The 23,473-nt window shown below is 44.3% G+C and overlaps 1 protein-coding gene across 2 annotated transcripts in view; it reads right to left on the reverse strand.

The window, feature by feature from the left end:
- Positions 1-564: 564 nt before the first annotated feature.
- LOC143768831 (tumor necrosis factor receptor superfamily member 14-like) overlaps positions 565-23,473 on the reverse strand; it is a 126,665-nt gene continuing 103,756 nt past the window's right edge. For both annotated transcript variants that reach the window (XM_077257462.1, XM_077257461.1), the window contains exons 5-8: positions 14,111-14,201; positions 10,766-10,926; positions 903-952; positions 565-787 (exon numbers count right to left, since the gene is read on the reverse strand). In XM_077257462.1, the coding sequence (XP_077113577.1) occupies positions 915-952; positions 10,766-10,926; positions 14,111-14,201 (290 nt within the window). In that variant the 3' untranslated portion in view covers positions 565-787; positions 903-914. The remainder of the gene's footprint in view (positions 788-902; positions 953-10,765; positions 10,927-14,110; positions 14,202-23,473) is intronic.

Genomic DNA, 23,473 nt, shown 5'->3' on the forward strand with positions numbered 1-23,473 from the left:
AGAAGTTTATAAAAAATTAATGCTAGAATATAATTGGTTACTATTGGCAGGATGACTTTTACTTTCCATCAGTTATCATAACTCTCTAGCTTTGGTTTATAAGGAAGTGTTTTGGTTTCATGCTCTGTGACACATGCTCTGTGGTCATGCTCTGTGACACATACTCTGTGGTCATGCACTGTGACACATGCAGACTCCGCTGTGCGTGGAGGGGTTGGAGGACTCGAGCCATCTCCTTTGGTAAATGGTGTGATCCTGCCTCCAGCTTTATGAGGAGTTACCTCCCATTGAAATCCTGCTCTCAAATAATGAGATGACATCTGACAACGTCCTCTGTGTACAGAGCACAAGCTGAAAAGTAATGGAAGTGTCCGCCTAAGGCCGGAGACACACTGGTGCGAGATACGGCCGAGTCTCGCTGGTTAAAAGCAAGCTGTGGCACCTGCACTCCGGAGTGGAGCGTGCAGCTGCATAGCAATACATGGAGCTGCACGCTCCGCTCCGGAGTGCCGGTGCCACAGCTTGCTTTTAACCAGCGAGACTCGGCCGTATCTCGCACGAGTGTGTCTCCGGCCTAAGGCTTAAAGTCATTTCACACTGGTGTTTAGAAGTTTCACGGATTGGACTTTGTGCATCTTCTTGTCGAGGATCTCTACAGCCGCCGTTGTCCTGCACGTCTGGTGTGGTAAGCCCTAAATAAATGTATAGGGCGTAGTTGTGTTATGTACAGTACAGACAGAATAGAGATCAAATAGATGAAAGATTGTTGGGACCACCAATAGCGCATCTATAATGGAAAGAAAGTCATAATTCAGGGTTATCACAGAATGACTGTACAAACAAAGCACAGGTGCTTGGTGCCCCTTTGATGGTGGAGCAGTCCAACTCCTGGAGTTACTTACACATCCTCCAGATCAAAAACGGCACTTCTTCAAAATGACTTCTATATGTCCTAAGGGGGAGAAAAAGTAGGTATTGTACTTATGTCAGAGAAAAATAGAACCCCCCTGGACAAGTGTTATTAGTGGTCATACGTGAAAGGCTATGGACATCTGTTATGGTTCTCAATGGCAAGAGAACATAGCCCAGCATACATAGGAACTAGCTCTTGGAAGGATGGAAACTTAAACTGACCATGAACTAAACCTGCCGCACAACTAACAGTAGCCGGGTAGCGTAGCCTGCGTTTTATCCCTAGACGCCCAGCGCCGGCCGGAGGACTAACTAATCCTGGCAGAGGAAAATATAGTCCTGGCTCACCTCTAGAGAAATTTCCCCGAAAGGCAGACAGAGGCCCCCACATATATTGGCGGTGATTTAAGATGAAAATGACAAACGTAGTATGAAAATAGGTTTAGCAAAATCGAGGTCCGCTTACTAGATAGCAGGAAGACAGAAAGGGTACTTTCATGGTCAGCTGAAAACCCTATCAATACACCATCCTGAAATTACTTTAAGACTCTAGTATTAACTCATAACATCAGAGTGGCAATTTCAGATCACAAGAGCTTTCCAGACACAGAAACGAAACTGCAGCTGTGAACTGGAACAAAATGCAAAAAACAAACAAGGACAAAAGTCCGACTTAGCTGGAAGTTGTCTGGTAGCAGGAACATGCACAGAAAGGCTTCTGATTACAATGTTGACCGGCATGGAAGTGACAGAGGAGCAAGGTTAAATAGCGACTCCCACATCCTGATGGGAACAGGTGAACAGAGAGGATGATGCACACAAGTTCAATTCCACCAGTGGCCACCGGGGGAGCCCAAAATCCAATTTCACAACAGTACCCCCCCCTCAAGGAGGGGGCACCGAACCCTCACCAGAACCACCAGGGCGATCAGGATGAGCCCTATGAAAGGCACGGACCAGATCGGAGGCATGAACATCAGAGGCAGTCACCCAAGAATTATCCTCCTGACCGTATCCCTTCCATTTGACCAGATACTGGAGTTTCCGTCTGGAAACACGGGAGTCCAAGATTTTTTCCACAACGTACTCCAACTCGCCCTCAACCAACACCGGAGCAGGAGGCTCAACGGAAGGCACAACCGGTACCTCATACCTGCGCAACAATGACCGATGAAAAACATTATGAATAGAAAAAGATGCAGGGAGGTCCAAACGGAAGGACACAGGGTTAAGAATCTCCAATATCTTGTACGGGCCGATGAACCGAGGCTTAAACTTAGGAGAAGAAACCCTCATAGGGACAAAACGAGAAGACAACCACACCAAGTCCCCGACACAAAGCCGAGGACCAACCCGACGCCGGCGGTTGGCAAAAAGCTGAGTCTTCTCCTGGGACAACTTCAAATTGTCCACCACCTGCCCCCAAATCTGATGCAACCTCTCCACCACAGCATCCACTCCAGGACAATCCGAAGATTCCACCTGACCAGAAGAAAATCGAGGATGAAACCCCGAATTACAGAAAAAGGGAGACACCAAGGTGGCAGAGCTGGCCCGATTATTGAGGGCAAACTCCGCTAAAGGCAAAAAAGCAACCCAATCATCCTGATCTGCAGACACAAAACACCTCAAATATGTCTCCAAAGTCTGATTCGTCCGCTCGGTCTGGCCATTAGTCTGAGGATGGAAAGCAGACGAGAAAGACAAATCTATGCCCATCCTAGCACAGAATGCCCGCCAAAATCTAGACACGAATTGGGTTCCTCTGTCAGAAACGATATTCTCCGGAATACCATGCAAACGAACCACATTTTGAAAAAACAGAGGAACCAACTCGGAAGAAGAAGGCAACTTAGGCAGGGGAACCAAATGGACCATCTTAGAGAAACGGTCACACACCACCCAGATGACAGACTTCTTCTGAGAAACAGGAAGATCCGAAATAAAATCCATCGAGATGTGCGTCCAAGGCCTCTTCGGGATAGGCAAGGGCAACAACAATCCACTAGCCCGAGAACAACAAGGCTTGGCCCGAGCACAAACGTCACAAGACTGCACAAAGCCTCGTACATCTCGTGACAGGGAAGGCCACCAGAAGGACCTTGCCACCAAATCCCTGGTACCAAAGATTCCAGGATGACCTGCCAACGCAGAAGAATGAACCTCAGAAATGACTTTACTGGTCCAATCATCAGGAACAAACAGTCTACCAGGTGGGCAACGATCAGGTCTATCCGCCTGAAAATCCTGCAAGGCCCGCCGCAGGTCTGGAGAAACGGCAGACAATATCACTCCATCCTTAAGGATACCTGTAGGTTCAGAATTACCAGGGGAGTCAGGCTCAAAACTCCTAGAAAGGGCATCCGCCTTAACATTCTTAGAACCCGGTAGGTATGACACCACAAAATTAAACCGAGAGAAAAACAACGACCAGCGCGCCTGTCTAGGATTCAGGCGTCTGGCGGACTCAAGATAAATTAAATTTTTGTGGTCGGTCAATACCACCACCTGATGTCTAGCCCCCTCAAGCCAATGACGCCACTCCTCAAAAGCCCACTTCATGGCCAAAAGCTCTCGATTCCCAATATCATAATTCCGCTCGGCGGGCGAAAATTTACGAGAAAAAAAAGCACAAGGTTTCATCACGGAGCAGTCGGAACTTCTTTGCGACAAAACCGCCCCAGCTCCGATTTCAGAAGCGTCGACCTCAACCTGAAAAGGAAGAGCAACATCAGGCTGACGCAACACAGGGGCGGAAGAAAAGCGGCGCTTAAGCTCCCGAAAGGCCTCCACAGCAGCAGGGGACCAATCAGCAACATCAGCACCCTTCTTAGTCAAATCAGTCAATGGTTTAACAACATCAGAAAAACCAGCAATAAATCGACGATAAAAGTTAGCAAAGCCCAAAAATTTCTGAAGACTCTTAAGAGAAGAGGGTTGCGTCCAATCACAAATAGCCCGAACCTTGACAGGATCCATCTCGATGGAAGAGGGGGAAAAAATGTATCCCAAGAAGGAAATCTTTTGAACCCCAAAAACGCACTTAGAACCCTTCACACACAAGGAATTAGACCGCAAAACCTGAAAAACCCTCCTGACCTGCTGGACATGAGAGTCCCAGTCATCCGAAAAAATCAGAATATCATCCAGATACACGATCATAAATTTATCCAAATAATCACGGAAAATGTCATGCATAAAGGACTGAAAGACTGAAGGGGCATTTGAAAGGCCAAAAGGCATCACCAAATACTCAAAGTGGCCCTCGGGCGTATTAAATGCGGTTTTCCACTCATCCCCCTGCTTAATTCGCACCAAATTATACGCCCCACGGAGATCTATCTTAGAGAACCACTTGGCCCCCTTTATGCGAGCAAACAAATCAGTCAGCAGTGGCAACGGATATTGATATTTAACCGTGATTTTATTCAAAAGCCGATAATCAATACACGGCCTCAAAGAGCCATCTTTCTTAGACACAAAGAAAAAACCGGCTCCTAAGGGAGATGACGAAGGACGAATATGTCCCTTTTCCAAGGACTCCTTTATATATTCTCGCATAGCAGCATGTTCAGGCACAGACAGATTAAATAAACGACCCTTAGGGTATTTACTACCCGGAATCAAATCTATGGCACAATCGCACTCCCGGTGCGGAGGTAATGAACCAAGCTTAGGTTCTTCAAAAACGTCACGATAGTCAGACAAGAATTCAGGAATCTCAGAGGGAATAGATGACGAAATGGAAACCAAAGGTACGTCCCCATGCATCCCCTTACATCCCCAGCTTAACACAGACATAGCGTTCCAGTCGAGGACTGGGTTATGAGATTGCAGCCATGGCAATCCAAGCACCAACACATCATGTAGATTATACAGCACAAGAAAGCGAATAATCTCCTGATGATCCGGATTAATTCGCATAGTTACTTGTGTCCAGTATTGTGGTTTATTACTAGCCAATGGGGTGGAGTCAATCCCCTTCAGAGGTATAGGAGTTTCAAGAGGCTCTAAATCATACCCACAGCGTTTGGCAAAGGACCAATCCATAAGACTCAAAGCGGCGCCAGAGTCGACATAGGCATCCGCGGTAATAGATGATAAAGAACAAATCAGGGTCACAGATAGAATAAACTTAGACTGAAAAGTGCCAATTGAAACTGACTTATCAAGCTTCTTAGTACGCTTAGAGCATGCTGATATAACATGAGTTGAATCACCACAATAAAAGCACAACCCATTTTTTCGTCTAAAATTCTGCCGTTCGCTTCTGGACAGAATTCTATCACATTGCATATTCTCTGGCGTCTTCTCAGTAGACACCGCCAAATGGTGCACAGGTTTGCGCTCCCGCAGACGTCTATCGATCTGGATAGCCATTGTCATGGACTCATTCAGACCCGCAGGCACAGGGAACCCCACCATAACATCCTTAACGGCATCAGAGAGACCCTCTCTGAAATTCGCCGCCAGGGCGCACTCATTCCACTGAGTAAGCACAGACCATTTACGGAATTTTTGGCAGTATATTTCAACTTCATCTTGCCCCTGAGATAGGGACATCAAGGCTTTTTCCGCCTGAAGCTCTAAATGAGGTTCCTCATAAAGCAACCCCAAGGCCAGAAAAAACGCATCCACATTGAGCAACGCAGGATCCCCTGGAGCCAATGCAAAAGCCCAATCTTGAGGGTCGCCCCGGAGCAAGGAAATCACAATCCTGACCTGCTGAGCAGGATCTCCAGCAGAGCGAGATTTCAGGGACAAAAACAACTTGCAATTATTTTTGAAATTTTGAAAGCAAGATCTATTCCCCGAGAAAAATTCAGGCAAAGGAATTCTAGGTTCAGATATAGGAACATGAACAACAAAATCTTGTAAATTTTGAACTTTCGTGGTGAGATTATTCAAACCTGCAGCTAAACTCTGAATATCCATTTTAAACAGGTGAACACAGAGCCATTCCAGGATTAGAAGGAGAGAGAGAGGGGAAGGCTGCAATATAGGCAGACTTGCAAGTGATTCAATTGAAAGCACACTCAGAACTGAAGGAAAAAAAAAAAAAAAAAATGTTTCAGCAGACTTCTTTTTTCTCTCCTTTCTCTGCCAATTAATTTAACCCTTTGTGGGCCGGTCAAACTGTTATGGTTCTCAATGGCAAGAGAACATAGCCCAGCATACATAGGAACTAGCTCTTGGAAGGATGGAAACTTAAACTGACCATGAACTAAACCTGCCGCACAACTAACAGTAGCCGGGTAGCGTAGCCTGCGTTTTATCCCTAGACGCCCAGCGCCGGCCGGAGGACTAACTAATCCTGGCAGAGGAAAATATAGTCCTGGCTCACCTCTAGAGAAATTTCCCCGAAAGGCAGACAGAGGCCCCCACATATATTGGCGGTGATTTAAGATGAAAATGACAAACGTAGTATGAAAATAGGTTTAGCAAAATCGAGGTCCGCTTACTAGATAGCAGGAAGACAGAAAGGGTACTTTCATGGTCAGCTGAAAACCCTATCAATACACCATCCTGAAATTACTTTAAGACTCTAGTATTAACTCATAACATCAGAGTGGCAATTTCAGATCACAAGAGCTTTCCAGACACAGAAACGAAACTGCAGCTGTGAACTGGAACAAAATGCAAAAAACAAACAAGGACAAAAGTCCGACTTAGCTGGAAGTTGTCTGGTAGCAGGAACATGCACAGAAAGGCTTCTGATTACAATGTTGACCGGCATGGAAGTGACAGAGGAGCAAGGTTAAATAGCGACTCCCACATCCTGATGGGAACAGGTGAACAGAGAGGATGATGCACACAAGTTCAATTCCACCAGTGGCCACCGGGGGAGCCCAAAATCCAATTTCACAACAGACATCTATGCGTATTTTATTTTAAAGTATGTACAATTCTCAAAAAAAAAAGGGAACACTTAAACAACGCAATGTAACTCCAAGTAAATCACACTTCTGTGAGATCAACCTGTCCAGTTATGAAGCAATACCGATTGTGAATTAATTTCTCCTGCTGTTGTGCAAATGGAACAGACAAAAGATAGGAAATTAGCAAGACAACCCCTATAAAGGAGTGGTTCTGCAGGGGGTGACCACAGACCATTTCTCTGTTCTCATCCTTTTTGGCTGTTTTGGTCTCTTTTGCATTTTGTCATTGCTTTCATCCCTAGAGGTACAGTAGTATGAGGCAGTGTCTACAGTACAACCCACAGAAGTTGCTCAGGTAGTGCAGCTCATCCAGGATGGCACATCAATGTGAGCTGTGGCAAGAAGGGTAGCTGTATCTGTCAGCACAGTGTACAGAGCATGGAGCAGATACCAGGAGACAGACCAGTACACCAGGAGACATGGAGGGGGTTATAGGAGGGCAACACCGTGTTTACAGACCCACATAGTACAGGGCGATTGGCATTTGCCAGAGAACACAGAGATTGGCAGATTTGACACTGGTGCCCGGTGCTCTTTACGGATGAGAGCAGGTTCACACTTAGCACATGAATCAAGAGGGAAAGAGTCTGGAGAAGCTGTGGAGAACGTTCTGCTGCCTGCAACATCCTCCAGAATGACCGGTTTGACAGTAGGTCAGTAATAGTGTGTGGAGGCATTTCTTTGGAGGGTCGCACAGCCCTCCATGTGCTCGCCAGAGGAACCCTTCACTTCCATTAGGTACTGGGATAAGATCCTCAGACCCCTTGTGAGACCATATGCAGGTGCACTGGGCCCTGGGTTCCTTCTGGCATGGAGTGCTAGACCTCATGTGGCTGGAGTGTGTCAGCAGTTCCTGTATGATGAAGGCATTGATGCTGTGGACTGGCCTGCCCGTTCCCCAGACCTGAATCTAATCGAGCACATCTGGGACATCATGTCTCATTCCATCCATCAACGCCATGTTGCACCACAGACTGTCCAGGAGTTGACTGATGCTTTATCTAGGTCTGGGAGCAGATCCCTCAGAAGGACATCCCCCACCTCATCAGGAGCATGCCCAGGCGTTGTAGGGAGGTTATTTAGGCACATGGAGGCCACACACATTACTGAGAATCTTTTCTTTGACTTGAGGCATTTCCACTGGATTGGATCAGCCTTCAATTTGATTTTCCACTTTGATTTTGATCATCATTCCAACTCCAGACCTCCATGGGATATTAATTTTGATTTACATTGATAATTTTTATGTCTTTTTGTTCTCAACGCTTTCCACTATGTAATGAATAAAAATTTGCAACTGGAATATTTCAGTGAAATCTAGGATGTGGGATTTTAGTGTTCCCTTTATTTTTTGAGCAGGGTATTATCTAATTGTCTTTCATTAAAATGTTTTAAACAGCTTGCATACAAAACAATACATTGCAAGCTTAATGATGCAGTTCAGCCTCAATCCTGAAAGCCAGGCTTCCTAACGGATTACTCTTCAGACTGCGCTGCCTTCTACTAAATGCATTACTAGTAATCTTAATATTTATTTTGGAAAATCAAACCAGGATTGAGTTTACATTTTTAGTCAGGTGAATTCAGTAGGAGCTGGAAACTACATGAAGAGGCAGGATGACTTTTGGGTTTGAACCTGAATTTGGCAGGCAGCTTGCAATATATTGATCTATATGCAAGCTGCAGAAGAAAAAAAAAAACATTCTAATTACATGAAAATTTTTTGGGGGGGTTTTAATACTTTCAAGAAGTAACTGCTAAATGGTCTAAAATGTCCCTTAACCTATGCACAATGATGAAATGTTTTCCCCATGTTGGGTAGAATAACTTTTCATATTGAAATCTGTTTAAAAGAAAAAAAAAAATTACTTGTGATTTTGATTTTCCCTATCGTGGCCCTTTCTGTAATTACAATATACTAGTGATTTTGTTCGCTTAAATTCTTGATCTAGGTTGTGTAAATGGATACAAAATTACCATGTAAGGCAGGTACGGACTGGGGTTGAAATTCAGTCCTGGCATTTGAAATCACACAGGCCCATGTTGTCCCCGTCCCCATGAACCAGATGGGATATATCACTGGATGGAGGAAAGGAAGATTTACTACAAGACCAATATGTCTAATGATACCCGTGGCCTGCTGGGGTAAGTGACGGAGTCAGCGACTTTGTGCTCCATCACAACTCTTAACAGTATGGGTGTCTTGAGAACACAGATTCTGTTAACAACGTAGCAGAGCAGACAAGGCGGTCCATGACTAGACAGGCCCTTCTGGCATTTGCCAGAATTGCCAGATGGCCAGTCCGGCCCTGATGTAAGGTATATACAGTGCTCAGCATAAATGAGTACACCCCCTTTGAAAAATAAGTTTTTAATCAAAATCTCACTGCCAAAATTTTGGTAAGATTGCGTTTCATAGAACATTTTTTAACCCATAACATAAAAGTCAGGCTAAAAATATAACTTTCATTATGAAATCTTCAGTTTTACTCAAATTAGTAAATGCGAAAATAAGTACATCCCACATCAAAAACTCCTATGTCGAGTATTTTGTATGATCTCCACGATTTTTAAGTACAGCATGAAGTGTACTAGGTATGGAATGAACAAGTTGGCGATATCTTGCAACATGTATCTTTTTCCATTTTACAAGAATGAGCACTTTTTTTTTTTTAGAGCCTGGATGCTGGATGGAGACTGATGACAACTTGTCTCTTCAGATTTCCCCATGAGTGATCACTTTCACCCTGTTCTTCTTTAGAAAAGCAACAGTGGCCTTAGTGTTTTGGATCATTATTATGGTGGAGAAGTGCAAGACTACGAAAGGCACACAGTGATGGTAGCATATTCTCTTTCAATATAGAGCAATTCATCTATGAATTCATTAAATCTTCAATGACATGTCAACCAGCAGCACTGATGTGCCCCACATAAGGACACTGCCACCATGTTTCACTGTAGGAGCCATTAATCTTTCTTTGTACTTTTCACCTTTGAGACACCATACAGTTTTGAAGCCATCAGTTCCAAAAAACATTTTTTATCTTGGTCTCATCACTCCAGAGTACAGAGTCCCAGTAGTTTTCATGTTTATCAGCATGTGCCCTGACACACTGTAGGCGGCTTTTTTCTGCATGGGCTTTAGGAGAGGCTTCTTTTGTAGACGACAGCCATTACTCTGCAGTGTACACTGTGTTGGGTCACGGAAAACACTAACCCTGGTTTGGCTTTCTACTTCTTTAGATAACTGCAGTGAACTTGCATGGCGATTTTCCCCAACTCTTCTCTTCAGAAGACACTCCTGTTTAAGTGATAACTTCTGTGGTCACCTGGACGTCTCTATGAGATGGCTGCAGTTCCATCTTTGAAAATAATTTTGCAACACTTTTGCTACAGTATTCTTAAAAGTAAGTAAATAGAAAATATTTACACAAAGGTGAAGGCTAAGATTTTTTTGTGTGACATTTCTCTTCCATGTGGTGCCATTACTGACTGCATGAAATGCTGTTAGGTAACACCTTTTTATAGTTAACTGTCTGCTGGACACCTGAGTGATGAATAATTAGACGTGTGGCGGAATTCTTCTTGATTATAATTTTGTCTAATCTTTAGCTTTGCTCCTAAGATTTTCATAGGGGTGCACTCATTTATGCTAAGCACTCCATATATAGAATGAGGCTGGGTTAGTGCTAGTGAAAAATTCCCATTTAATCTGTACATAGTCACACGCAGACAAAAACTGTTACAGAATATTAAGAAAAATAGGTTCTGAAGTGCGATCTTCCTAATCCCCGATCTCAGGCACTGCAGGTTGTTGCAGATTTCAGATGCAGAATCCACATTGTAAACCCACGAGAAATGCATCACTTGTGAACCTGGCCCTGATGTGCCGCTGACAGTGAGACTTGACTTACCTTGTTTACCAATACAAAAACATGTGACTACATATGTTATCGCTGCAAGCAGTGGGACTGCAAATGCTGGCAAAACTGCAATGTGTTGTCTCCTTTCTTTACATATGGAATCAGCTGTGGAATTTCCTTCTTTATATAGACTCTGACCCAATTCCACGCACCTGCAGAAAACACAAAATGTACAGGATTCTTGTATTATGGTGAACTCGGTCTATACTGCTTTTCATTTACAATTCAAGAACATGCACAAAATAGATCTAGGAAAAAGCAGGCGAGCCGCTCATATAGGGCGAGTCCCAGAACGGTGCACAAACAGGAAAGTTTTCACATGGGAATAAGAACAACACTGTATGTAATAAGGAAAAGCCTGAGAAGGCGGAGATGATGGTGCAGAAGTCTGCCAGGAGAATACCAGGCACCTACCACTCAGTAATCTGTCTGCTGGGTGCAGGAGGGGTACTGTTATATAGAAGGCCATGCCCATATAGTATCTGATGGATTTTTGCCAAAAGCTATCGGGAGGGCAATGACGATCCTAGTAATAAGGGTTATGGGCCCCGTACATAAAAACAGTCAACATTATCCATAGCAACAAATGACGGCTGCCATAAAACCCTTCAGAAGAAGTGTGAAGTCAACCAAAGGATGGGCAGCCATAGCAATAAAGGAGATAAATAGGTAGGAAATAGCTAGAAAAGCAATCACTTAAAGGGGTTGGTTGCTCTGTATTTAGTTTATTAAATAGGATATGATTTTATTGCTCTGAGTAATACATCCTTCCTCACAGACTGAATCTACTGCTGAGAAGAGAAGCATGAGACCAGGTCTGTCCACCTAGACCCTTCAAATTATGCCCATTTTGAATGCAGGTCCACAGGTCACGAACATCCAGTATTGACCGTCGGCCTTGTCCCTTATGCACATGGATTACGCCAGATGTTGGAATCTTGTGATGATATTAATCGTGTAGATTTTGGGATATTCAAAGTCTTTGCTCTTTTACGTTTTTAGGAACATTTTCCTGTAATTGTTCCGCAATTTGTAGATGTAGTTATTCAGACTGTTGAACCTCTGACCATCTTTGCTTCTGAGAGACTCTGCCTCTCTTTGCGTTTCCAAATGTGCCTGTGAGCGGCGCGATCGCTGTCCACTCATCCCCATCATGTGACCCCAGGCACCGCACGTCACAGCCCAGCATCACGCAGGCTTGCTGCACTTTGTTAATGTAAGCGGATAGCGCAAGTGCCGCTTACAGGCACATTTGTAGACACAAAATATTTGAACAAAGCCTTATTTACAAGGTTTAAATTGATCTGTCCACTACACACTGTAGTGGACAACCTCATTAAAAGTATTAGCTGAAACTGGTGCGGGAGTCAGGAGTGCATATACCAATCTCCGGCGCCATTTGTTTGAAGACACTGACTGCGAATCTGCATATAGGGTTTTCAATAAGATGGCACCAGATATCGCGGTATGCACATGTGCTGAATCTGGCGCCATTTTATTGAAGTATTGTACTGCAATGTCAACATAGCAGTGCACATGTGCAGGTCATAGGGATAATGGGGACGGATGGTGCATGCGCACTGCTATGTTGATATTGCACTAGAAGTCTTCAATAAAATGGCGCCGGAGTCAACGCGTGCGCATCCTGCGCCATTTTATTGAAGACACGATATATGCAAATTCATATGCACGTTGTCTTCAATAAAATGGCGCTATAGTGTCATATGCGCACTCATTGACTCTGGCGCCACACTGCGCAAGTGCCTTTGGACAGAAGGACACATCCACCGTGATATGTAAGATGTGTAGGGGGGCTCCCTAACAGATGCTACTGGAGGAAAAATGGTCGGGCATATTAATTTTAATAACCAATCCTTTTGTTCCCAGGTGGGACATAAGTAATAACCGGATGTGTTTTGTAACACTTTCAGGGCCTTTTACACAAATTGATTATCTGCCACTGTAAGCAATGATATCACAAGACACACCAGCAACAATAACAAGACACACCAGCAACAATCACAAGACACACCAGCAACAATCACAAGACAAACCAGCAACAGTCACAAGACAAACCAGCAACAGTCACAAGACAAACCAGCAACAGTCACAAGACAAACCAGCAACAATCATAAGACAAACCAGCAACAGTCACAAGACAAACCAGCAACAGTCACAAGACAAACCAGCAACAATCATAAGACAAACCAGCAACAGTCACAAGACAAACCAGCAACAATACTAAAACAAACCAGCAACAGTCACAAGACAAACCAGCAACAATACTAAAACAAACCAGCAACAGTCACAAGACAAACGAGCAACAATCATAAAACAAACCAGCAACAATCATAAAACAAACCAGCAACAATCACAAGACAAACCAGCAACAACCATAAGACAAACCAGCAACAGTCACAAGACAAACCAGCAACAATCACAAGACAAACCAGCAACAGTCACAAGACAAACCAGCAACAATCATAAAACAAACCAGCAACAATCACAAGACAAACCAGCAACAATCATAAGACAAACCAGCAACAGTCACAAGACAAACCAGCAACAATCATAAAACAAACCAGCAACAATCACAAGACAAACCAGCAACAATCATAAAACAAACCAGCAACAATCACAAGACAAACCAGCATCAATCGTAAGACAAACTAGCAACAGTCACAAGACAAACCAGCAACAGTCACAAGACAAACCAGCAACAGTCACAAGACAAACCAGCAACAGTCACAAGACAAACCAGCAACAGTCACAAGACAAACCAGCAACAGTCACAAGACAAACCAGCAACAATCATAAAACAAACCAGCAACAATCACAAGACAAACCAGCAACAGTCACAAGACAAACCAGCAACAATCATAAAACAAACCAGCAACAATCACAAGACAAACCAGCATCAATCGTAAGAAAAACTAGCAACAGTCACAAGACAAACCAGCGACACTCATAAGACAAACCTGTACAATGCTCATTCACTGGGGAATATAATTTTTTTAAAACATGTGTGAGTCATCATTACCAGTAGCCATCACCTGGAGTAATTAGGGGATTGGCTGTAGATAACATGTACTGTATATGGGGGATAATTAGTAATTATTCTCCCCCCCCTATTATTGCTCTATTTAAACAGGCCCGTAACTAAGCACCAAATGACCTTACTACAGTAGATTAGAGGTCATTACATTGGCAGACAAATGGCAGAGACAACTGATATTGTGACGCTTACAATCCTATAGTCGCCCGGCCACACGTTATTGTCTGGCCCATTATTATTTTATACTGAAAAAATAAACACTACAAACAACAACAACATACTTGATCCATGGAGAACATTGAGCTGCGTTGTTTGTATCGCTGTAATGACCCTCCGGACATTCGTCACACTCTGTATCTGCTACCGGATCCCCTATTTAACAAAAAGAAAACATTGCGTCATTAAGGATTTTACCTCCTGATCATGTTTTTACTGTAAATCTTCAAAATGTGGTGCGAATTCTCTGCAGTCTGTCTCACCGGTCTGTACAGGAGTAACGATTTCAGTCACATCATTATGTGAAGAGTTTCAACTCTCTAATATAATCTTAGATTTGAGCAATTAACAGACTTCAAAATAAAATGGTCAAAACGAAGTTTTCTTTTTTCTCTTTGCCATTAAAGGGGAAATGTAATTTGCAACTTTTTGACGTATTACAAGAGAAAACTTTTCAATAAAACAAAACACTTTGCTGTCATTATTCTATTAGAATGAGCACATCTATGGCGGTTTTACATTTGTAATCGGAGATTCTCTCCTGTAAAGTGCAGCCATATTACGTCTGATATATAAAGCAAACCTCAGTTTTAATTTTTCCCACCACCTGAATTGTACCAACTATTTTCACGACCTAATCGGAGATGAGCAAAAAGAATGAAACTAGCTGGTTAACCAGGCACAGTCATGTTACGGCTGACATGGAGAATTGAACTGGAGTCCGGTCATGCGGATTTTTGCTGATATCTAAAAGTGTTACAAAGTTATCTAAAGATCGGGAAGAGGAAAGTGTGCAGAATAATGATGTGCCGTGTTTAAAATTGTATTCCTATCTTTAAAGGGAATCTGTCATCAGTTTTTTTTTGCTATGTAATCTGATAGATTTTAGGGTCCGAGAGCCTGATTCCAGTGATGTATCCAGTGTTGGACTGGGGTGCCAAGGGCCCACCGCTAACCAACTCCAGGGCCCCACTTTTCAGCTACATGCAAATGTGACATTATCCTCGATCAGAAATTTATATAGCAATGAACTGTGTAGATTGTGCCAAGTACTGCTCGTATAAGAGGGTGGTTTCCCACTCCTGCACAGCGGCCCACCACAAGATTCTCCTGTTCTCCTGTGGACCAGTCCCAAGCCTGCTGCCCTGTGTTATTTATTGCATGGTAGCAGAGTGGGGGTTCCCAGTTTCTGGTTCCCTCGAGGAGTCGGGTGTGGAATCTACAGTATTTTAATACATGCGAAATACAATAGGAGGGGGGAGTTTAGGTTTTTAACTGGTAAAATGTTATATGGGAGTACATTTACATTTCACTACCCGACATATTTATAGCCAGGACTCATTTTGCACTTATAGGCACGTATGAATCAGCTCTTTCTGTGAACGAGTAATACACTGGTGGAAACATTTGAGCAATTCTTATGGAAAATGCAAATTCATTGAGGGGCACTGCCCTGTTCCACAACACATGCATTATAAGCCAACATATCTTCCTACAAGTGCTATTCACTGACCCCAAAGATTGTAATATATCAGTAATATTAGTAACAGAAACATGGAACTCATTTTCTTTATATTCTGAATTAATTCTATTCCAGCAGCGATACCATATACAGTGGGGCAAAAAAGTATTTAGTCAGTCAGCAATAGTGCAAGTTCCACCACTTAAAAAGATGAGAGGCGTCTGTAATTTACATCATAGGTAGACCTCAACTATGGGAGACAAACTGAGAAAAAAAAATCCAGAAAATCACATTGTCTGTTTTTTTATCATTTTATTTGCATATTATGGTGGAAAATAAGTATTTGGTCAGAAACAAACAATCAAGATTTCTGGCTCTCACAGACTTGTAACTTCTTCTTTAAGAGTCTCCTCTTTCCTCCACTCATTACCTGTAGTAATGACACCTGTTTAAACTTGTTATCAGTATAAAAAGACACCTGTGCACACCCTCAAACAGTCTGTCTCCAAACTCCACTTTGGTGCAGACCAAAGAGCTGACAAAGGACACCAGAAACAAAATTGTAGCCCTGCACCAGGCTGGGAAGACTGAATCTGCAATAGCCAACCAGCTTGGAGTGAAGAAATCAACAGTGGGAGCAATAATTAGAAAATGGAAGACATTCAAGACCACTGATAATCTCCCTCGATCTGGGGCTCCACGCAAAATCCCTCCCCGTGGGGTCAGAATGATCACAAGAACGGTGAGCAAAAATCCCAGAACCACGCGGGGGGACCTAGTGAATGAACTGCAGAGAGCTGGGACCAATGTAACAAGGCCTACCATAAGTAACACACTACGCCACCATGGACTCAGATCCTGCAGTGCCAGACGTGTCCCACTGCTTAAGCCAGTACATGTCCGGGCCCGTCTGAAGTTTGCTAGAGAGCATTTGGATGACCCAGAGGAGTTTTGGGAGAATGTCCTATGGTCTGATGAAACCAAACTGGAACTGTTTGGTAGAAACACAACTTGTCGTGTTTGGAGGAAAAAGAATACTGAGTTGCATCCATCAAACACCATACCTACTGTAAAGCATGGTGGTGCAAACATCATGCTTTGGGGCTGTTTCTCTGCAAAGGGGCCAGGACGACTGATCCGGTTACATGAAAGAATGAATGGGGCCATGTATCGTGAGATTTTGAGTGCAAACCTCCTTCCATCAGCAAGGGCATTGAAGATGAAACGTGGCTGGGTCTTTCAACATGACAATGATCCAAAGCACACCGCCAGGGCAACGAAGGAGTGGCTTCGTAAGAAGCACTTCAAGGTCCTGGAGTGGCCTATCCAGTCTCCAGATCTCAACCCTATAGAAAACCTTTGGAGGGAGTTGAAAGTCCGTGTTGCCAAGCGAAAAGCCAAAAACATCACTGCTCTAGAGGAGATCTGCATGGAGGAATGGGCCAACATACCAACAACAGTGTGTGGCAACCTTGTGAAGACTTACATACTTACTTACTTACGTTTGACCTCTGTCATTGCCAACAAAGGATATATTACAAAGTATTGAGATGAAATTTTGTTTCTGACCAAATACTTATTTTCCACCATAATATGCAAATAAAATGATAAAAAAAAACAGACAATGTGATTTTCTGGATTTTTTTTTCTCAGTTTGTCTCCCATAGTTGAGGTCTACCTATGATGTAAATTACAGACGCCTCTCATCTTTTTAAGTGGTGGAACTTGCACTATTGCTGACTGACTAAATACTTTTTTGCCCCACTGTATAGTGCCTTGCGAAAGTATTCGGCTCCCTGGAACTTTTCAACCTTTTCCCACATATCATGCTTCAAACATAAAGATACCAAATGTAAATTTTTGGTGAAGATTCAACAACAAGTGGAACACAATTGTGAAGTTGAACAAAATTTATTGGTTATTTTACAATTTTGTGGAAATTCAAAAACTGAAAAGTGGGGTGTACAATATTATTCGGCCCTTTTAACTTAATACTTTGTTGGGCCACCTTCTGCTGCGATTACAGCTGCAAGTCGCTTGGGGTATGTCTCTATCAGTTTTGTACATCGGGAGACTGAAATTCTTGCCCATTCATCCTTGGCAAACAGCTCGAGCTCAGTGAGGTTTGATGGAGATCGTTTGTGAACAGCAGTTTTCAGCTCTTTCCACAGATTCTCGATTGGATTGAGGTCTGGACTTTGACTTGGCCATTCTAACACCTGGATACGTTTATTTGTGAACCATTGCATTGTAGATTTTGCTTTATGTTTGGGATCATTGTCTTGTTGTAAGACAAATCTCTGTCCCAGTCTCCGGTCTTTTGCAGACTCCAAAAGGTTTTCTTCAAGAATGGTCCTGTATTTGGCTCTATCCATCTTCCCATCAATTTTAACCATCTTCCCTGTCCCTGCTGAAGAAAAGCGCAGGCCCAAACCATGATGCTGACACCACCATGTTTGACAGTGGGGATGGTGTGTTCAGGGTAATGAGCGGTGTTGCCTTTACGCCAAACATATAGTTTGGCATCGTTATCAAAACGTTTGATTTTGGTTTCATCTGACCAGAGCACCTTCTTCCACATGTTTGGTGTGTCTGCCAGGTGGCTTTAAACAACACTTTTTATGGATATTTTTGAGAAATGGCTTTCTTCTTGCCACTCTTCCATAAAGGCCAGATTTGTGCAGTGTACGACTGATTGTTGTCCTATGGACAGACTGTCCCACCTCAGCTGTAGATCTCTGCAGTTCACCCAGAGTGATCATGGGCCTCTTGGCTGCATCTCTGATCAGTCTTCTCCTTGTTTGAGATGAAAGTTTAGAGGGATGGCCGGGTCTTGGTAGATTTGCAGTGGTATGATACTCCTTCCATTTCAATATGATCGCTTGCACAGTGCTCCTTGGGATCTTTAAAGTTTTGGAAATCATTTTGTATCCAAATCCGGCTTTACACTTCTCCACAACAGTATAACGGACCTGCCTGTTGTGTTCCTTGGTCTTCATGATGCTCTCTGTGCTTCAAACAGAACCCTGAGACTCAGTGGCGTAACTACAAAGTGAGGGGCCCCGATGCAAACTTTCAAATGGGGCCCCCCCGCGCCAAAATATTTCCCACCGAAATTCACATTTTCCCTATTCATTTAACACACTATAGTTTTGTTGCTTTGTTGTATAGTCTTAGCTAATACTGCCCTGTAATCGCTGAGAAAAATGATTTTATAACTAACATGTCCCTATACTAATTATGATGATGTCTTTGGAAGTGCAGACTCTGGTCGTTCATGTCCTTCCTCGCTCTAATTCCAAGTGTACTCCCGGCGTTTGAAATCTGTGTGCTATTTCTTCCTGGTATGACGCTGCAGTGCGTAATTTCCGGACCTGTGCAGTGTGGGGGTGTATTGGGTGTACTGGTCGGCTCCGGAGCATACACACTGTACATTCTGACGCTGGCGAGTACACCCAATACTCCCCCACAGTGCACATGCTGGGCTCTGCCCACAGCCGTGTACCATTCTTCCAGACTCGGAAATTTACAGCCCGTACACACGCGGCTTCGCTCCGTGAACCCCGTACACACACGGCTCTGCTCTGTGCACCTTGTACACACGCGGCTCCGCTCCTTACACCCGCGGATCTGCTCCGTACACCTCATACACACGCGGATCCGCTCCGTACACCTCACACACACAGCTCCGCTCCATACACCCGCGGCTCCGCTCCGTACACACGCGGCTCCGCTTCGTACACTCCATACACACACTGCTCCGCTCCGTCCACCCCGTACACATGCGGCTCCACACACCTCGTACACAAGCGGCTCCGCTCCATACACCTCGTAAACACGCAGCACCACTCCATACACCCCATACATACACGACTCCGCTCACCTCTTTCACACTCGGCTCAGCTTTGTACACCTCGTACACATTGCTCCACTACACACATACACGGCTCCGCTCTGTACACCTTGTACACACATGGCTCTGCTACATCCACACTGTAAACCCCTCCTGATCCCACACAAACTTCCCCTCATTCAGCACCATGACAATCAGCACAGCAGAGTCCTGCATACAATTGAGACATCAGTAGGTTAAGTGTTTTTGAATATCCATATTGAATCAGGAGCCCCATATAATCCTGCATAAAGATAAATAATGGCCCCATAAGATGCTCCGTAGACACATTTGCCCAATATAGTGCTGCAGAAACGTTGATTATGGCCCCATAAGATGCTCCATACAGGCACTTGCCCCATATAATGCTGCACAGATGTTATGGCCCCATAAGATGCTCCATACAGGCACTTGCCCCATATAATGCTGCACAGATATTATGGCCCCATAAGATGCTCCATACAGACACTTGCCCCATATAATGCTGCACAAATGTTATGGCCCCATAGATGCTCCATACAGGCACTTGCCCCATATAGTGCTGCACAAACGTTATGGCCCCATAGATGCTCCATACAGGCACTTGCCCCATATAATGCTGCACAAACGTTATAGCCCCATAGATGCTCCATACAGGCACTTGCCCCATATAATGCTGCACAAACGTTATGGCCCCATAGATGCTCCATACAGGCACTTGCCCCATATAATGCTGCACAAACGTTATGGCCCCATAGATGCTCCATACAGGCACTTGCCCCATATAATGCTGCACAAACGTTATGGCCCCATAGATGCTCCATACAGGCACTTGCCCCATATAATGCTGCCCAAATGTTATGGCCCCATATAATGCTGCACAAACATTATGGCCCCACAGATGCTCCATACAGACACTTGCCCCATATAATGCTGCACAAATGTTATGGCCCCATACAGGCACTTGCCCCATATAATGCTGCACAAATGTTATGGCCCCATAGATGCTCCATACAGGCACTTGCCCCATATAATGCTGCACAAACGTTATGGCCCCATAGATGCTCCATACAGGCACTTGCCCCATATAATGCTGCACAGATGTTATGGCCCCATAAGATGCTCCATACAGACACTTGCCCCATATAATGCTGCACAAATGTTATGGCCCCATAGATGCTCCATACAGGCACTTGCCCCATATAATGCTGCACAAACGTTATGGCCCCATAGATGCTTCATACAGGCACTTGCCCCATATAATGCTGCACAAACGTTATAGCCCCATAGATGCTCCATACAGGCACTTGCCCCATATAATGCTGCACAAACGTTATGGCCCCATAGATGCTCCATACAGGCACTTGCCCCATATAATGCTGCACAAACGTTATGGCCCCATAGATGCTCCATACAGGCACTTGCCCCATATAATGCTGCACAAACGTTATGGCCCCATAGATGCTCCATACAGGCACTTGCCCCATATAATGCTGCCCAAATGTTATGGCCCCATATAATGCTGCACAAACATTATGGCCCCATAAGATGCGCCATACAGACACTTGCCCCATTATAGTGCTGCACAAACATTATGGCCCCACAGATGCTCCATACAGACACTTGCCCCATATAATGCTGCACAAATGTTATGGCCCCATACAGGCACTTGCCCCATATAATGCTGCACAAATGTTATGGCCCCATAGATGCTCCATACAGGCACTTGCCCCATATAATGCTGCACAAACGTTATGGCCCCATAGATGCTCCATACAGGCACTTGCCCCATATAATGCTGCACAAATGTTATGGCCCCATAGATGCTCCATGCAGGCACTTTCCCCATATAATGCTGCACAAACGTTATGGCCCCATAGATGCTCCATACAGGCACTTGCCCCATATAATGCTGCACAAATGTTATGGCCCCATAGATGCTCCATACAGGCACTTGCCCCATATAATGCTGCACAAACGTTATGGCCCCATAGATGCTCCATACAGGCACTTGCCCCATATAATGCTGCACAAACGTTATGGCCCCATAGATGCTCCATACAGGCACTTGCCCCATATAGTGCTGCACAAACATTATGGCCCCATAGATGCTCCATACAGACACTTGCCCCATTATAGTGCTGCACAAATGTTATGGCCCCATAGATGCTCCATGCAGGCACTTTCCCCATATAATGCTGCACAAACGTTATGGCCCCATAGATGCTCCATACAGGCACTTGCCCCATATAATGCTGCACAAATATTATGGCCCCATAGATGCTCCATACAGACACTTGCCCCATATAATGCTGCACAAACATTATGGCCCCACAAGATTCTCCATACAGACACTTGCCCCATTATAGTGCTGCACAAACATTATGGCCCCATAGATGCTCCATACAGACACTTGCCCCATATAGTGCTGCACAAATGTCATGGCCCCATAAGATGCTCTATACAGATATTTGCCCTATTTGCTGTTGCTGCGAAAAAAAAAAAAAAAATCACATACTCACCGCTCTGTCGCTCAGACCCCCGGCACTTTCAATATTCACCGCTCCTCGTTCCAGCCGCCGATCCATCTTCCGCACTGACGCTCAGGCAGAGGCGCGCACTAACTACGTCACTGCGCCCTCTGACCTCAGCATCACTGCAGAAGACGGAGCGGCGGTTGGAACGAGGACAGGTGAATATCGCGCAGCGCTGCGCTCCCCGTTATACTCACCTACTCCTGGTGCGGTGCAGTCCCTGCTTTCCCGGCGCTGCTGCTTCCTGTACTGAGTGGTCACCGTTACCGCTCATTACAGTAATGAATATGCGGTTCCACCCCTATGGGAGGTGGAGCCGCATATTCATTACTGTAATGAGCGGTACCATGTGACCGCTCAGTACAGGAAGAAGATGGAGCACTGGGCAGCCAGGGACCTGCAGGGACCGCGCCAGGAGTATGTGAGTATAACTAGACAGTTTCCGCTCCCTGGCCCTGCCCCCCCTGGATACGCCACTGGGCAGGCCCCCAAACACTCCGGGCCCGGTCGCAGCTGCGACCCCTGCGACCGCGGTTGTTACGCCCCTGCTGAGACTATCACAGAGCAGGTGCATTTATACGGAGACTTGATTACACACAGGTGGATTATATTTATCATCATTAGGCATTTAGGACAACATTGGATCATTCAGAGATCCACATTGAACTTCTGGAGTGAGTTTGCTGCACTGAGAGTAAAGGGGCCGAATAATATTGCACGCCCCACTTTTCAGTTTTTGAATTTCCACAAAAATGTAAAATAACCAATAAATTCCGTTCCACCTCACAATTGTGTTCCACTTGTTGATGATTCTTCACCAAAAATTTACATTTGGTATCTCTATGTTTGAAGCATGATATGTGGGAAAAGGTTGAAAAGTTCCAGGGGGCCGCCGAATACTTTCGCAAGGCACTGTATCTACCATCTACATACCATGTGCTTCAGATCAATGTGATAAGATAAAAATTGCATCTGCTAAGTGGATTTGGCTTATCTTTCTTATACCCCATGATTTCATCCGGAGCTTCACTTATTATTTTGAGCTGGGGACGACACAAACGTTGTAATGAGAAATCTCCAATTTTAGTGTTATTCCTTGGACTGCAATATTCACTGGTTTAAAAGAAATTCAAAACTTTCAAAATATAAAGTTTGTGTGCACTGTCGGGTAACACAAGGAATTACAGAGCCCTGACTTAGTCTGGGGCTCCACTGATACTTTTTTTTTTAGTGGGATTTTACAATTTTAACTTCCAAATGATTACTGAAGTCCAGAGGACTGCAATCAGATCCATGCAATTCAGTGAACTCGTCTGCAACTACGTGCAGCCCCAAGTAATGCTCTGATACAGTGCAAAGAGCCGTATAAAAAGTACATACAAGACAGAGTCAGCAAGATTGCATACCTCCAGCGTCAGACTGGAGCACCTTGGGCCCACCAGAAAAAAATCATTCTTGGGGCCCACTATGTAGCTACATAGAAATAAATACAAGACCACCAATTGTGTGGTAAAACACGCTAATATCAGGTTATAATATGAGGTAGTACACATCTTAATTA

The sequence above is a fragment of the Ranitomeya variabilis genome, chromosome 4 (assembly GCF_051348905.1).
Source record: "Ranitomeya variabilis isolate aRanVar5 chromosome 4, aRanVar5.hap1, whole genome shotgun sequence".
Taxonomy (NCBI): Eukaryota; Metazoa; Chordata; class Amphibia; order Anura; family Dendrobatidae; genus Ranitomeya; species Ranitomeya variabilis.